Below are 16293 nucleotides of genomic sequence, written 5' to 3'. Positions count from 1 at the left end.
GCTGGATTAACATCAATAGAGATACAGTCAGTAACACAGGGCGCTGGGGGGAGAGGGGTTACTGAGTGACAGTGTGAGGGAGATGGATTAACATAGGTAGAGATACAGTCAGTAACACAGGGCACTGGGGGGAGAGGGGTTACTGAGTGACAGTGTGAGGGAGCTGGATTAACATCAGTAGAGATACAGTCAGTAACACAGGGCGCTGGGGGGAGAGGGGTTACTGAGTGACAGTGTGAGGGAGCTGGATTAACATCAATAGAGATACAGTCAGTAACACAGGGTGCTGGGGGAGAGAGGGGTTACTGAGTGACAGTGTGAGGGAGCTGGATTAACATCAATAGAGATACAGTCAGTAACACAGGGCGCTGGGGGGAGAGGGGTTACTGAGTGACAGTGTGAGGGAGCTGGATTAACATCAATAGAGATACAGTCAGTAACACAGGGCGCTGGGGGGAGAGGGGTTACTGAGTGACAGTGTGAGGGAGCTGGATTAACACCAATAGAGATACAGTCAGTAACACAGTGCGCTGGGGGGAGAGGGGTTACTGAGTGACAGTGTGAGGGAGATGGATTAACATCGGTAGAGGTACAGTCAGTAACACAGGGCACTGGGGGGAGAGGGGTTACTGAGTGACAGTGTGAGGGAGATGGATTAACATCGGTAGAGGTACAGTCAGTAACACAGGGCACTGGGGGGAGAGGGGTTACTGAGTGACAGTGTGAGGGAGATGGATTAACATCAGTAGAGATACAGTCAGTAACACAGGGCGCTGGGGGAGAGGGGTTACTGAGTGACAGTGTGAGGGAGCTGGATTAACATCAGTAGAGATACAGTCAGTAACACAGGGTGCTGGGGGGAGAGGGGTTACTGAGTGACAGTGTGAGGGAGATGGATTAACATAGGTAGAGATACAGTCAGTAACACAGGGCGCTGGGGGGAGAGGGGTTACTGAGTGACAGTGTGAGGGAGATGGATTAACATCAATAGAGATACAGTCAGTAACACAGGGCGCTGGGGGAGAGGGGTTACTGAGTGACAGTGTGAGGGAGCTGGATTAACATCAGTAGAGATACAATCAGTAACACAGGGCGCGGGGGGAGAGGGGTTACTGAGTGACAGTGTGAGGGAGCTGGATTAACATCAGTAGAGATACAGTCAGTAACACAGGGCGCGGGGGGAGAGGGGTTACTGAGTGACAGTGTGAGGGAGCTGGATTAACATCAGTAGAGATACAGTCAGTAACAAAGGGCGCTGGGGGGAGAGGGGTTACTGAGTGACAGTGTGAGGGAGCTGGATTAACATCAGTAGAGATACAGTCAGTAACACAGGGCGCTGGGGGGAGAGGGGTTACTGAGTGACAGTGTGAGGGAGCTGGATTAACATCAGTAGAGATACAGTCAGTAACACAGGGCGCTGGGGGAGAGGGGTTACTGAGTGACAGTGTGAGGGAGCTGGATTAACATCAGTAGAGATACAGTCAGTAACACAGGGCGCTGGGGGGAGAGGGGTTACTGAGTCCTTTACCCACCTCAGTCTTTAGTTGTTCCTGAGTCTCTCTCGATGCTATAAGACATTGCGTTAACTCTTCATTTTCTGTTGTGCCCTGATTTCAGAAAAAGAAACACATTTTAAATTGTGATACACTTTACTATGTATTATTGGTGTGGTGATGGGATTGTTGGATTGCTGTGCGTGGGGGAATGACTTACCGCTTTACATTTCTGCTGCAGTTCCACAACCTGTGCCAGCAAGACACTGATCTCTTCTTGCTGCCATGCAGAGTCCTCGATTTTTCGTTCCAGCTCTTCGGAAACTGCTGCCAGCTGATTATTGCTCACCCCTGGACCATCGTTCCATAAACCGGGAGGTTGATGTAAAGAGAGAACAGGGAAAAATTTAAAGTGTGGTAGCGACTTCCTCAAACACATAAACGGCGAATGGTTTATATTCTGGGATTCCCAGTTCAGGACATTGTTCCCTGAAATTGCTCATTGTTCTGTGTCTGACCTCATCTCCTCATCTCCCCAATTTTGCCAATTATCTTAAATCCATGCCCTCTGGTTACTGACCCTCCTGCCACTGGAAACAGTTTCTCCTTATTTACTCGATCAAAACCCTTCATGATTTTGAACGCCTTGATTAAATCTCCCCTTAACCTTCTCTGCACAAAGGAGCTCAATCCCAGCTTTTTCAGTCTCTCCACAGAACGGAAGTCCCTCATCCCCGAACCCATTCCAGAAAATCTCCTCTGCCCCCTCTCCAAGGCCTTGACATCCTTCAAGGAATCTTGTGGCTGATACTGAGGCTGGTGTCTGCTCTAACTCACCGAGCTCCTTTGCGCAGTCTAACACGAGCTGCTCCTCCTTGCTCTCGTACTCCAAGGTTTCTGTCGATAACTGAATGGCCTGCAGAGAGAATAAGAAAACAAGTTACACACTCAGAGCCGCAGAACAACCAAAACCATCGGCTAGAGTTTGTCAGGGAGAAGGAGTGGTGGGTGTCGGGGAGGAGGTTAGTGGGTGGGGGAGGTCAGGGAGAGGGAGTGGTGGAGGTCGGGGAGGGGATTGGTGGGTGGGGGGCTCGGGAAGGGGGTTGGTGAGGGTGGGGGGGTCAGGGGGAAGGAGTGGTGGGGGATAGGGGAGGGGGTTGGTGGGTGGGGGGTCCGAAGTTCACAGACCTCCAGTTTGAGCGTGAATGATAGGAAAGAAAAAGATTTGACTTTGTATAGCACCATCCACATCCTCAGTACATTCCCCGCAAGGTTCTGAAATGTAGTCACTGTTGTAATGTCGGAAATGCAACAGCCAATGAGCAGCAATGAGATAATGACCAGATAATCCATAATTAAATATTGGAATCCAGGGATAACATCCTGGCCATTCTTCAAACTATTTCCATTGGATCTTTTACATCCCCCTGATAGGGCAGACGGGGCCTCAGTTTAACATCTCATCTGAAAGATGGCACCTCCGACAGGGCAGCACTTCCTCAGCACTAACACTGACCCGTCCCGAGTACAGACACTGTCCCAAGTACAGACACTGACCCGTCCCGAGTACAGACACTGACCCGTCCCGAGTACAGACACTGTCCCAAGTACAGACACTGATCCGTCCCGAGTACAGACACTGACCCTTCCCGAGTACAGACACTGTCCCGAGTACAGACACTGTCCCAAGTACAGACACTGACCTGTCCCGAGTACAGACACTGACCCATCCCAAGTACAGACACTGACCCGTCCCGAGTACAGACACTGACCCGTCCCGAGTAGAGACACTGTCCCAAGTACAGACACTGACCCATCCCGAGTACAGACACTGACCCTTCCCGAGTACAGACACTGTCCCAAGTACAGACACTGATCCGTCCCGAGTACAGACACTGACCCTTCCCGAGTACAGACATTGTCCCAAGTACAGACACTGACCCGTCCCGAGTACAGACACTGACCCTTCCCGAGTACAGACACTGTCCCAAGTACAGACACTGACCCGTCCCGAGTACAGACACTGACCCGTCCCGAGTACAGACACTGTCCCGAGTACAGACACTGATCCGTCCCGAGTACAGACACTGACCCTTCCCGAGTACAGACACTGTCCCAAGTACAGACACTGACCCGTCCTGAGTACAGACACTGTCCCAAGTACAGACACTGACCTGTCCCGAGTACAGACACTGACCCGTCCCGAGTACAGACACTGACCCTTCCCGAGTACAGACACTGTCCCAAGTACAGACACTGACCTGTCCCGAGTACAGACACTGGCCCATCCCGAGTACAGACACTGACCCGTCCCGAGTACAGACACTGTCCCGAGTACAGACACTGACCCGTCCCGAGTACAGACACTGTCCCAAGTACAGACACTGACCCTTCCCGAGTACAGACACTGTCCCAAGTACAGACACTGACCCGTCCTGAGTACAGACACTGTCCCAAGTACAGACACTGACCTGTCCCGAGTACAGACACTGACCCGTCCCGAGTACAGACACTGACCCTTCCCGAGTACAGACACTGTCCCAAGTACAGACACTGACCTGTCCCGAGTACAGACACTGACCCTTCCCGAGTACAGACACTGACCCGTCCCGAGTACAGACACTGTCCCGAGTACAGACACTGACCCGTCCCGAGTACAGACACTGTCCCAAGTACAGACACTGACCCTTCCCGAGTACAGACACTGACCCGTCCCGAGTACAGACACTGTCCCAAGTACAGACACTGACCCGTCCCGAGTACAGACACTGACCCGTCCCGAGTACAGACACTGTCCCAAGTACAGACACTGACCCGTCCCGAGTACAGACACTGACCCATCCCGAGTATAGACAGTAACCTTTCCCAGGCCCTGGTGTGTGTCTCTCCCTCTCCTGGTAGCACTGGTTGTGAGTCTCAGTGGCAGCAACATGTTGGTGATTACCTTGTGTCTCAGTTTCTGGTTCTCGTTTTCTAAGCCCCGGAGTTTCTGCTGCAGGAATTCCAGGTGGAGGTAATTCTGGAGAGAGAGTGAGGACTCGTTCCGTCTCAACCTGCAATTGGGAAATGGGAAAATCAATCACCAAAGCACAGGCAGCTCAGTGAACCTCCACAGTGAGAGAGAGAGAGTGTGTGTGTGTGTGAGAGAGAGAGAGAGAGTGTGTGTGTGTGAGAGAGAGAGAGAGAGTGTGTGTGAGAGAGAGAGAGAGAGAGAGAGAGTGTGTGAGAGAGTGTGTGTGTGTGTGAGAGAGGGAGAGAGAGAGAGAGTGTGTGTGTGTGTGAGAGAGGGAGAGAGAGAGTGTGTGAGAAAGAGAGAGAGAGTGTGTGTGTGTGTGAGAGAGAGAGAGAGAGTGTGTGTGTGTGAGAGAGAGAGAGAGAGTGTGTGTGTGTGAGAGAGAGAGAGAGAGAGTGTGTGAGAGAGAGAGAGAGAGAGAGAGAGAGAGTGTGTGAGAGAGTGTGTGTGTGTGTGAGAGAGGGAGAGAGAGAGTGTGTGAGAAAGAGAGAGAGAGTGTGTGAGAGTGTGTGTGTGTGTGAGAGAGGGAGAGAGAGAGTGGGGAGGGGGGAATTGGTGAGAGGGGAATTGGGGAGGGGGCAGTGGGGAAGGGGGGTACTCACGGGCTGCAGCAGGATGAGTTGGGCTCACTGTCCTCTGTTGTGTTGGTGTAAAGCTGGAGAAGATCATCTCTCATGCTCACTTCATGTTTCAGTTGTGCAACCTGTGGAAGGAAGGAAAGGGTTAAATGTGGAGCGAGCGACAGGGAGACTGACATCAGGAACTGTGGTTGATGCAGAAACAAGGTACTAATGGATGGTTGAGGGTCTCGTGTTATTCCAGGATTTCTCCACAGAAACGAACAAAGAACAAAGAACAGTACAGCACAGAAACAGGCCATTCGGCCCTCCAAGCCTGCGCCGATCTAAGCCAGGAATTCTGGGCATTCTGGGAATTCAGGACATTCCGGGAAGCAGCTTCCTCCTGCCAACGCCAGAAACTCAGGTTCCACCACATCTGGAGCACTGGGTACAGTTCTGGGCATCACAGCTCAGAAAGGATATATTGGCCTTGGAAGGAGGGCAGTGCAGATTCACCAGAATGTTACCAGAGCTCCAAGGGTTAGATTATGAGAAAAAATTACAGAAACTAGGCTTGTATTCCCTGGAAGGTTATTGAATTGATATTAATTTTTTAATGGATTTTCAAAAGAAATTATAGGATCGATAGAGAGAATCCTTTGCTGCTGGTGGGCGAGTCTGGGGCAAAGGGACAGAACCTTAAAATCCGAACCCAGCCATTCAGAAACAAAGCCAGGAAACATGTTTGTACACAATGCATTGTGTGAGTGTGAAACTCTCTCCCACAAAAAGCCGGGGCTCAACTGACTATTTTAAATCTGAGATTGCTCGAACCTTTGCTGGAAAGGGTATTGAGGGATATGGAGCCAAGGCAGCTCAGTGCATTTAAGATACAGATCAACCATGATCTCATTGATTGGTGGAACAGGCTCAAGGGGCCGAATGGCCCCCTACTGTTCCTAGTGCTTTTCTCAGTCAGCCAGCAGTAAAGCCAGGTGGCAGGGAATAACTTTCCAACCTCCCACAAGCCCATTTCAGGGAGTGCATTTGATGCTGATTGAAAGTGCAGAGCCCCCCGTCACCCACCCACCAACCCCACCCCCACCAACCCCACCCCCACCCCCAACAACCCCACCCCCACACCCACCAACCCCACCCCCACCCCCACCAACCCCACCCCCACACCCACCACCCCCACCCACCAACCCCACCCCCACACCCACCAAGCCCCGGGGCTCAAACTGTGATGCTGACTTAGCCAGAGACTCAACTGGCTTCAGCACCTTCCGTTCTGGGCAGAGGGGAATAACACAGCCACAGTTCCTGCTTCTACTCCAGGCGCTATCCAGAGATTCCTGCTGGAAAATGTGAGCATGTGTATGTTAAATAAGGCCAGGCTTAACAGTGATGCCTCTGCGGTAGAATTGCCTACTGACAACCTGCCCAGGTTCATACAGGAGTTGGCTGAGGTACCAGACAGCGTACTGGACTGCACTGAAGCAGTATCTTCAATTGAACAAAGAAACCTGCATCAGTTATCAAGAACCTTTCATATCCTCAGGGTTTCCCAGAGCTTAACTGAGTTTTGAGGTGTAGTTGCTGGAGGAATTGCAGCCCCAGTCACAGGCTTAGTCCCCCCCCCCGCTGCCCCCATACTAATCTGTGAGCACACTGGCTGCTTAGTCACTGACGTAGTTCCCAGCTTTGACCTCGTTGGTAACACTCCCACCTCAGTCACAATGCTGTGGGTTCAAATCCCACTCCAAACACTTGAGCATAAATCCAGGCCGACACTCCCAGTGTAGTACTGAGGGAGTGCTACACTGTCAGACATGTGTCTGTGTACAGTTCTGGGCACCACACTATAGGAAGGATGTGATTGAACTGGAGAGGGTGCAGAGGAGATTCACCAGGATGTCGCCTGGTTGGAGCATCTCAGCTATGAAGAGATTTTAAATGATTACTTTTCATCTGTGTTCACTATGGAGAAGGACAATGTAGGTGTAGAGATCAGGGAGGGGGATTGTGATATACTTGAACATATTAGCATTGAAAGGGAGGAAGTATTAGCTGTTTTAGCGGGCTTAAAAGTAGATAAATCCCCAGACCCAGATGAGATGTATCCCAGGCTGCTATGTGAGGCAAGGGAGGAGATTGCAGGGGCTCTGACACAAATTTTCAAATCCTCTGTGGCCACAGGAGAGGTACCAGAGGACTGGAGGACAGCAAATGTGGTACCATTATTCAAGAAGGGTAGCAGGGATAAACCAGGTAATTACAAGCCAGTGAGTCTAACATCAGTGCTGGAGAAACTATTGGAAAAAATTCTGACGGACAGAATTAATCTCCACTTGGAGAGGCAGGGATTAATCAGGGATAGTCAGCACGGCTTTGTCAGGGGGAGATCGTGTCGAACAAACTTGATTGAATTTTTCGAGGAGGTGACGAGATGTTAAGATGAGGGTTAAGCGGTTGATGTAGTCTACATGGACTTCAGTAAGGCTTTTGATAAGGTCCCGCATGGGAAATTGGTTAAGAAGGTAAGAGCCCATGGGATCCAGGGCAATTTGGCAAATTGGATCCAAAATTGGCTTAGTGGCAAGAGGCAGAGGGTGATGGTCGAGGGTTGTTTTTGCGAGTGGAAGCCTGTGACCAGTAGTGTACCACAGGGATCAGTGCTGGGACCCTTGCTGTTTGTCGTGTACATTAATGATTTAGACGTGAATATAGGAGGTATGATCAGTAAGTTCGCAAATGACATGAAAATTGGTGCTGTCGTAAATAGTGAGGAGGAAAGCCTTAGATTACAGGACGATATAGATGGGCTGGTAAGATGGGCGGAGCTGTGGCAAATGGAATTTAATCCTGAGAAGTGTGAGGTGATGCATTTTGGGAGGTCTAACAAGACAAGGGAATATACAATGGATGGTAGGACCTTAGGAAGCACAGAGGGATCTTGGTGTACTTGTCCATAGATCACTGAAGGCAGCAGCACAGGTAGATAATTGTGGTTAGGAAGGCATATGGGATACTTGCCTTTATCAGCCGAGGCATAGAATATAAGAGCAGGGAGGTTATGATGGAGCTGTATAAAATGCTAGTTAGGCCACAGCTGGAGTACTGTGTACAGTTCTGGTCACCACACTATAGGAAGGATGTGATTGCACTGGAGAGGGTGCAGAAGAGATTCACCAGGATGTTGCCTGGGCTGGAGCATTTCAGCTATGAAGAGAGACTGAAAAGACTATGGTTGGGGGACATGATTGAGGTATACAAAATTATGAGGGGCATTGATAGGAAGAGACTTTTTCCCTTAGCGGAGGGGTCAATAACCAGAGGGCATAGATTTAAGGTAAGGGACAGGAGGTTTAGAGGGGATTTGAGGAAAGATTTTCTCACCCAGAGGGTGGTTGGAATCTGGAACACACTGACTGAAGAGGTGGTAGAGGCAGGAACCCTCACAATATTTAAGATGAGCACTTGAAACGCCATAGCATACAAGGCTACGGACCAAGTGCTGGAAAGTGGGATTAGAATAGGAAGGTGCTTGATGGCGAGCACGGACACAATGGGCTGAAGGGCCTGTTTCTGTGCTGTATAACTCTATGACTCTATGAAATGCTGTGACGAGATGTTAAATTGAGGCCCATCTACTGTGTCAGGTGGATGTAAAAGATGTAGAAGAGCAGGGGAGTCTCCCTGGTGTCCTGGTCAATATTTCTCCCTGGACCCTCATCTAAAAGAGACATTTCCACAGTGACTACATTTCAAAAGTACCTCACTGACAGTAAACAACTGTGGGACGTCATGAAAGGAGCTACATAAATGCACATTCTTTTGTAGGTATTCTGCTTTCAGTGATGTTTGTTGAGGGAAGAATATTGGCCAGGACACCTTCTATGAATAGTGCCACAGAGCATTTTACACCCACCTGAACAGGTAAACAGGGCCTCAGTTTAACATCTCACCCCAAAGACAGCACCTCTGACAATGCAGCATTCCCTCAGTACTGCACTGGACTGTCAGCCAGGATTGCGGGCTCAAAGTCTCCCGAGTGGGATTCAATATTCTGACTGCGAGGTGAGGCTGACACCTTGTGTGTAAAGAAATGGGGAAAGATGGAGAATGGTTATTTTTCAGTGTGTGTGATAGGACGAGTCAGTGCTATTGCCTGAATGTCAGCAACACCTATGCAGTCTTATTAAGCTGGCCTCAGACACCAGAAACATCAGAGGAATGTATGATGGCATTAAAAGAGCTTTTGGGCCAACCATCAGAAAGATCGCCCCCCTCAAATCTAAATCAGGGGACACAATCACTGACCAACGCAAGCAATTGGACCGCTGGGTTGAGCACAACCTAGAACTGTACTCCAGGGAGAATGTTGTCACTGAGACCACCCTCAATGCAGCCCAGCCTCTACCAGTCATGGATGAGCTGGACATACAGCCAACAAAATCGGAACTCAGTAATGCCATTGATTCTCTAGCCAGCGGAAAAGCCCCTGGGAAGGACGGCATTACCCCTGAAATAATCAAGAGTGCCAAGCCTGCTATACTCTCAGCACTCTACGAACTGCTTTGCCTGTGCTGGGATGAGGGAGCAGTACCACAGGACATGCGCGATGCCAATATCATCACCCTCTATAAGAACAAGGGTGACCGCGGTGACTGCAACAACTGCCGTGGAATCTCCTTGCTCAGCATAGTGGGGAAAGTCTTCGCTCGAGTCGCTTTAAACAGGCTCCAGAAGCTGGCTGAGCGTGTCTACCCTGAGGCACAGTGTGGCTTTCGAGCAGAGAGATCGACCATTGACATGCTGTTCTCCCTTTGCCAGCTACAGGAGAAATGCCGCAAACAACAGATGCCCCTCTACGTTGCTTTCATTGATCTCACCAAAGCCTTTGACCTCGTCAGCAGACGTGGTCTCTTCAGACTACTAGAAAAGATTGGATGCCCACCAAAGCTACTAAGTATCATCACCTCATTCCATGACAATATGAAAGGCACAATTCAGCATAGCGGTGCCTCATCAGACCCCTTTCCTATCCTGAGTGGCGTGAAACAGGGCTGTGTTCTCACACCTACACTGTTTGGGATTTTCTTCTCCCTGCTGCTCTCACATGCGTTCAAGTCTTCAGAAGAAGAAATTTTCCTCTACGCAAGATCAGGGGGCAGATTGTTCAACCTTGCCCGTCTAAGAGCGAAGACCAAAGTACGGAAAGTCCTCATCAGGGAACTCCTCTTTGCTGACGATGCTGCATTAACATCTCACACTGAAGAGTGTCTTCAGAATCTCATCGACAGGATTGCGGCTGCCTGCAACGAATTTGGCCTAACCATCAGCCTCAAGAAAACAAACATCATGGGACAGGACGTCAGAAATGCTCCATCCATCAATATCGGCGACCACGCTCTGGAAGTGGTTCAAGAGTTCACCTACCTAGGCTCAACTATCACCAGTAACCTGTCTCTCGATGCAGAATTCAACAAGCGCATGGGAAAGGCTTCCACTGCTATGTCCAGACTGGCCAAGAGAGTGTGGGAAAATGGCGCACTGACACGGAACACAAAAGTCCGTGTGTATCAAGCCTGTGTCCTCAGTACCTTGCTCTACGGCAGCGAGGCCTGGACAACGTATGTCAGCCAAGAGCGACGTCTCAATTCATTCCATCTTCGCTGCCTCCGGAGAATCCTTGGAATCAGGTGGCAGGACCGTATCTCCAACACAGAAGTCCTCGAGCCGGCCAACATCCCCAGCTTGTACACACTTCTGAGTCAGCGGCGATTGAGATGGCTTGGCCATGTGAGCCGCATGGAAGATGGCAGGATCCCCAAAGACACATTGTACAGCGAGCTCGCCACTGGTATCAGACCCACCGGCCGTCCATGTCTCCGCTTTAAAGACGTCTGCAAACGCGACATGAAGTCCTGTGACATTGATCACAAGTCGTGGGAGTCAGGTGCCAGCGTTCGCCAGAGCTGGCGGGCACCCATAAAGGCGGAGCTAAAGAGTGGCGAGTTGAAGAGACTTAGCAGTTGGCAGGAAAAAAGACAGAAGCGCAAGGGGAGAGCCAACTGTGTAACAGCCCCGACAACCAATTTTATCTGCAGCGCCTGTGGAAGAGTCTGTCACTCCAGAATTGGCCTTTATAGCCACTCCAGGCACTGCTTCACAAACCACTGACCACCTCCAGGCACTTACCCATTGTCTCCCGAAACAAGGAGGCCAAAGAAGAAGAAGAAGAAGATGATAGGACGAGTCAGTACTATTGCCTGAATGTTAGCGTTTGATATTGGCACAATGCTTTTCAGTCACCGACAGTCAGACTCACCTCCTCATTAGTGTTTTGGAGTTGCTCCTCCAGATATTCATTATTCTCTGTCAGAATTCGGTTCTGTTTCAGGAGAGACTGCCCAATGCGAGCTGCTAGTTCCAGATCACGCTCTTTCTGAAATCACAACAAAAGTAATTTGATTAGGAAAAGAAAACAGCACCCACAGAGCAATGAGCAGAGAACAATCAGGGCTGTCCAGCATTTGCTCTATATCACCACCGCTTTCAAACAAAATCAACAACTGCCAATTGCTCCCGAAGAGATCAACGAACTTTCAAAACGATCGTCATCAGTTTTTGACTCCACCTCCCACCCCGCACTTCCCACCTCCTATTGCTCAGGTGCTGACTCTCACTGGGGTACAGTTCCACACACACTGACTCTCACTGGGGTACAGTTCCACACACACTGACTCTCACTGGGGTACAGTTCCACACACACTGACTCGACTGGGGTACAGTTCCACACACACTGACTCTCACTGGGGTACAGTTCCACACACTGACTCTCACTGGGGTACAGTTCCAAACACACTGACTCTCACTGGGGTACAGTTCCACACACACTGACTCTCACTGGGGTACAGTTCCACACACACTGACTCTCACTGGGGTACAGTTCCACACACTGACTCTCACTGAGGTACAGTTCCACACACTGACTCTCACTGGGGTACAGTTCCTCACACACTGACTCTCACTGGGGTACAGTTCCACACACACTGACTCTCACTGGGGTACAGTTCCACACACTCACTCTCACTGGGGTACAGTTCCTCACACACTGACTCTCACTGGGGTACAGTTCCACACACACTGACTCTCACTGGGGTACAGTTCCTCACACACTGACTCTCACTGGTGTACAGTTCCTCACACACTGACTCTCACTGGGGTACAGTTCCACATACACTGACTCTCACTGGTGTACAGTTCCTCACACACTGAATCTCACTGGGATACAGTTCCACACACACTGACTCTCACTGGGGTACAGTTCCACACACACTGACTCTCACTGGGGTACAGTTCCTCACACACTGACTCTCACTGGCGTACAGTTCCACACACTGACTCTCACTGGTGTACAGTTCCTCACACACTGACTCTCACTGGTGTACAGTTCCTCACACACTGACTCTCACTGGGGTCCAGTTCCTCACACACTGACTCTCACTGGGATACAGTTCCACACACACTGACTCTCACTGGGGTACAGTTCCACACACACTGACTCTCACTGGGGTACAGTTCCACACACTGACTTTCACTGGGATACAGTTCCACACACACTGACTCTCAATGGGGTACAGTTCCACACACACTGACTCTCACTGGGGTACAGTTCCACACACTGACTTTCACTGGGATACAGTTCCACACACACTGACTCTCACTGGGGTACAGTTCCACACACACTGACTCTCACTGGGGTACAGTTCCTCACACACTGACTCTCACTGGGATACAGTTCCACACACACTGACTCTCACTGGGGTACAGTTCCACACACACTGACTCTCACTGGTGTACAGTTCCACAGACACTGACTCTCACTGGGGTACAGTTCCACACACACTGACACTCACTGGTGTACAGTTCCTCACACACTGACTCTCACTGGGGTACATGTTCCACAGACACAGACTCTCACTGGGGTACAGTTCCACACATTGACTCTCACTGGGGTACAGTTCCACAGACACTGACTCTCACTGGGGTACAGTTCCACACACACTGACTCTCACTGGGGTACAGTTTCACACACTGGCTCTCAAAGGGGTACAGTTCCACAGACACTGACTCTCACTGGGGTACAGTTCCACACACTGACTCTCACTGGGGTACAGTTCCTCACACACTGACTCTCACTGGGGTACAGTTCCACACACAGTGACTCTCACTGGGGTACAGTACCACATACACTGACTCTCACTGGGGTACAGTTCCAAACACACTGACTCTCACTGGGGTACAGTTCCACACACACTGACTCTCACTGGGGTACAGTTCCACACACTGACTCTCACTGGGGTACAGTTCCAAACACACTGACTCTCACTGGGGTACAGTTCCACACACTGACTCTCACTGGGGTACAGTTCCACACACACTGACTCTCACTGGGGTACAGTTCCACACACACTGACTCTCACTGGGGTACAGTTCCACACACTGACTCTCACTGGGGTACAGTTCCAAACACACTGACTCTCACTGGGGTACAGTTCCACACACTGACTCGACTGGGGTACAGTTCCACACACACTGACTCTCACTGAGGTACAGTTCCACACACTGACTCTCACTGGGGTACAGTTCCTCACACACTGACTCTCACTGGGGTACAGTTCCACACACACTGTCTCTCACTGGGGTCCAGTCCCACAGACACTGACTCACACTGGGATACAGTTCCAAACACTGACTCTCACTGGGGTACAGTTCCACACATTGACTCTCACTGGGGTACAGTTCCACACACACTGACTCTCACTGGGGTATAGTTCCACACACTGACTCTCACTGGGGTACAGTTCCACACATTGACTCTCACTGGGGTACAGTTCCACAGACACTGACTCTCACTGGGATACAGTTCCACAGACACTGACTCTCACTGGGGTACAGTTCCACACACAGTGACTCTCACTGGGGTACAGTACCACATACACTGACTCTCACTGGGGTACAGTTCCAAACACACTGACTCTCACTGGGGTACAGTTCCACACACACTGACTCTCACTGGGGTACAGTTCCACACACTGACTCTCACTGGGGTACAGTTCCAAACACACTGACTCTCACTGGGGTACAGTTCCACACACTGACTCTCACTGGGGTACAGTTCCACACACACTGACTCTCACTGGGGTACAGTTCCACAAACTGACTCTCACTGGGGTACAGTTCCACACACTGACTCTCACTGGGGTACAGTTCCACACACACTGACTCTCACTGGGGTACAGTTCCACACACTGACTCTCACTGGGGTACAGTTCCACACACTGACTCTCACTGGGGTACAGTTCCAAACACACTGACTCTCACTGGGGTACAGTTCCACACACTGACTCGACTGGGGTACAGTTCCACACACTGACTCGACTGGGGTACAGTTCCACACACACTGACTCTCACTGAGGTACAGTTCCACACACTGACTCTCACTGGGGTACAGTTCCTCACACACTGACTCTCACTGGGGTACAGTTCCACACACACTGACTCTCACTGGGGTACAGTTCCACACACACTGACTCTCACTGGGGTACAGTTCCACACACACTGACTCTCACTGGGGTACAGTTCCACACACTGACTCTCACTGGGGTACAGTTCCTCACACACTGACTCTCACTGGGGTACAGTTCCACACACACTGACTCTCACTGGGGTACAGTTCCTCACACACTGACTCTCACTGGTGTACAGTTCCTCACACACTGACTCTCACTGGGGTACAGTTCCACACACACTGACTCTCACTGGTGTACAGTTCCTCACACACTGAATCTCACTGGGATACAGTTCCACACACACTGACTCTCACTGGGGTACAGTTCCACACACACTGACTCTCACTGGGGTACAGTTCCTCACACACTGACTCTCACTGGCGTACAGTTCCACACACTGACTCTCACTGGTGTACAGTTCCTCACACACTGACTCTCACTGTGTACAGTTCCTCACACACTGACTCTCACTGGGGTCCAGTTCCTCACACACTGACTCTCACTGGGATACAGTTCCACACACACTGACTCTCACTGGGGTACAGTTCCACACACACTGACTCTCACTGGGGTACAGTTCCACACACTGACTTTCACTGGGATACAGTTCCACACACACTGACTCTCACTGGGGTACAGTTCCACACACACTGACTCTCACTGGGGTACAGTTCCTCACACACTGACTCTCACTGGGATACAGTTCCACACACACTGACTCTCACTGGGGTACAGTTCCACACACACTGACTCTCACTGGTGTACAGTTCCACAGACACTGACTCTCACTGGGGTACAGTTTCACACACTGTCTCTCACTGGGGTACAGTTCCACACACACTGACTCTCACTGGTGTACAGTTCCACACACACTGACTCTCACTGGGGTACATGTTCCACAGACACAGACTCTCACTGGGGTACAGTTCCACACATTGACTCTCACTGGGGTACAGTTCCACAGACACTGACTCTCACTGGGGTACAGTTCCACACACTGACTCTCACTGGGGTACAGTTTCACACACTGGCTCTCAAAGGGGTACAGTTCCACAGACACTGACTCTCACTGGGGTACAGTTCCACACACTGACTCTCACTGGGGTACAGTTCCTCACACACTGACTCTCACTGGGGTACAGTTCCACACACAGTGACTCTCACTGGGGTACAGTACCACATACACTGACTCTCACTGGGGTACAGTTCCAAACACACTGACTCTCACTGGGGTACAGTTCCACACACACTGACTCTCACTGGGGTACAGTTCCACACACTGACTCTCACTGGGGTACAGTTCCAAACACACTGACTCTCACTGGGGTACAGTTCCACACACTGACTCTCACTGGGGTACAGTTCCACACACACTGACTCTCACTGGGGTACAGTTCCACACACTGACTCTCACTGGGGTACAGTTCCACACACTGACTCTCACTGGGGTACAGTTCCAAACACACTGACTCTCACTGGGGTACAGTTCCACACACTGACTCGACTGGGGTACAGTTCCACACACACTGACTCTCACTGGGGTACAGTTCCACACACTGACTCTCACTGGGGTACAGTTCCAAACACACTGACTCTCACTGGGGTACAGTTCCACACACACTGACTCTCACTGGGGTACAGTTCCA

At 50.7% G+C, this 16293-nt stretch overlaps 2 protein-coding genes across 2 annotated transcripts in view; both read right to left on the bottom strand.

Moving 5' to 3' along the window:
* smarce1 (SWI/SNF related, matrix associated, actin dependent regulator of chromatin, subfamily e, member 1) overlaps positions 1 to 16293 on the bottom strand; it is a 490930-nt gene that overhangs the window by 344054 nt on the left and 130583 nt on the right. The window lies entirely within an intron of this gene.
* Positions 1 to 16293, bottom strand: part of LOC137348003 (trafficking kinesin-binding protein 1-like) — a 59982-nt gene that overhangs the window by 20186 nt on the left and 23503 nt on the right. The window contains exons 5-10 of the mRNA XM_068013074.1: positions 11401 to 11517; positions 5109 to 5209; positions 4438 to 4546; positions 2331 to 2409; positions 1714 to 1844; positions 1533 to 1607 (exon numbers count right to left, since the gene is read on the bottom strand). Of these exons, the coding sequence (XP_067869175.1) occupies positions 1533 to 1607; positions 1714 to 1844; positions 2331 to 2409; positions 4438 to 4546; positions 5109 to 5209; positions 11401 to 11517 (612 nt within the window). The remainder of the gene's footprint in view (positions 1 to 1532; positions 1608 to 1713; positions 1845 to 2330; positions 2410 to 4437; positions 4547 to 5108; positions 5210 to 11400; positions 11518 to 16293) is intronic.

Source organism: Heterodontus francisci, chromosome 33 (genome assembly GCF_036365525.1).
Source record: "Heterodontus francisci isolate sHetFra1 chromosome 33, sHetFra1.hap1, whole genome shotgun sequence".
In the NCBI taxonomy this organism is placed as follows: Eukaryota; Metazoa; Chordata; class Chondrichthyes; order Heterodontiformes; family Heterodontidae; genus Heterodontus; species Heterodontus francisci.
The sequence above is the reverse complement of the archived record's forward strand: the minus strand, read 5'-3'. Positions and strand labels throughout refer to the sequence as shown.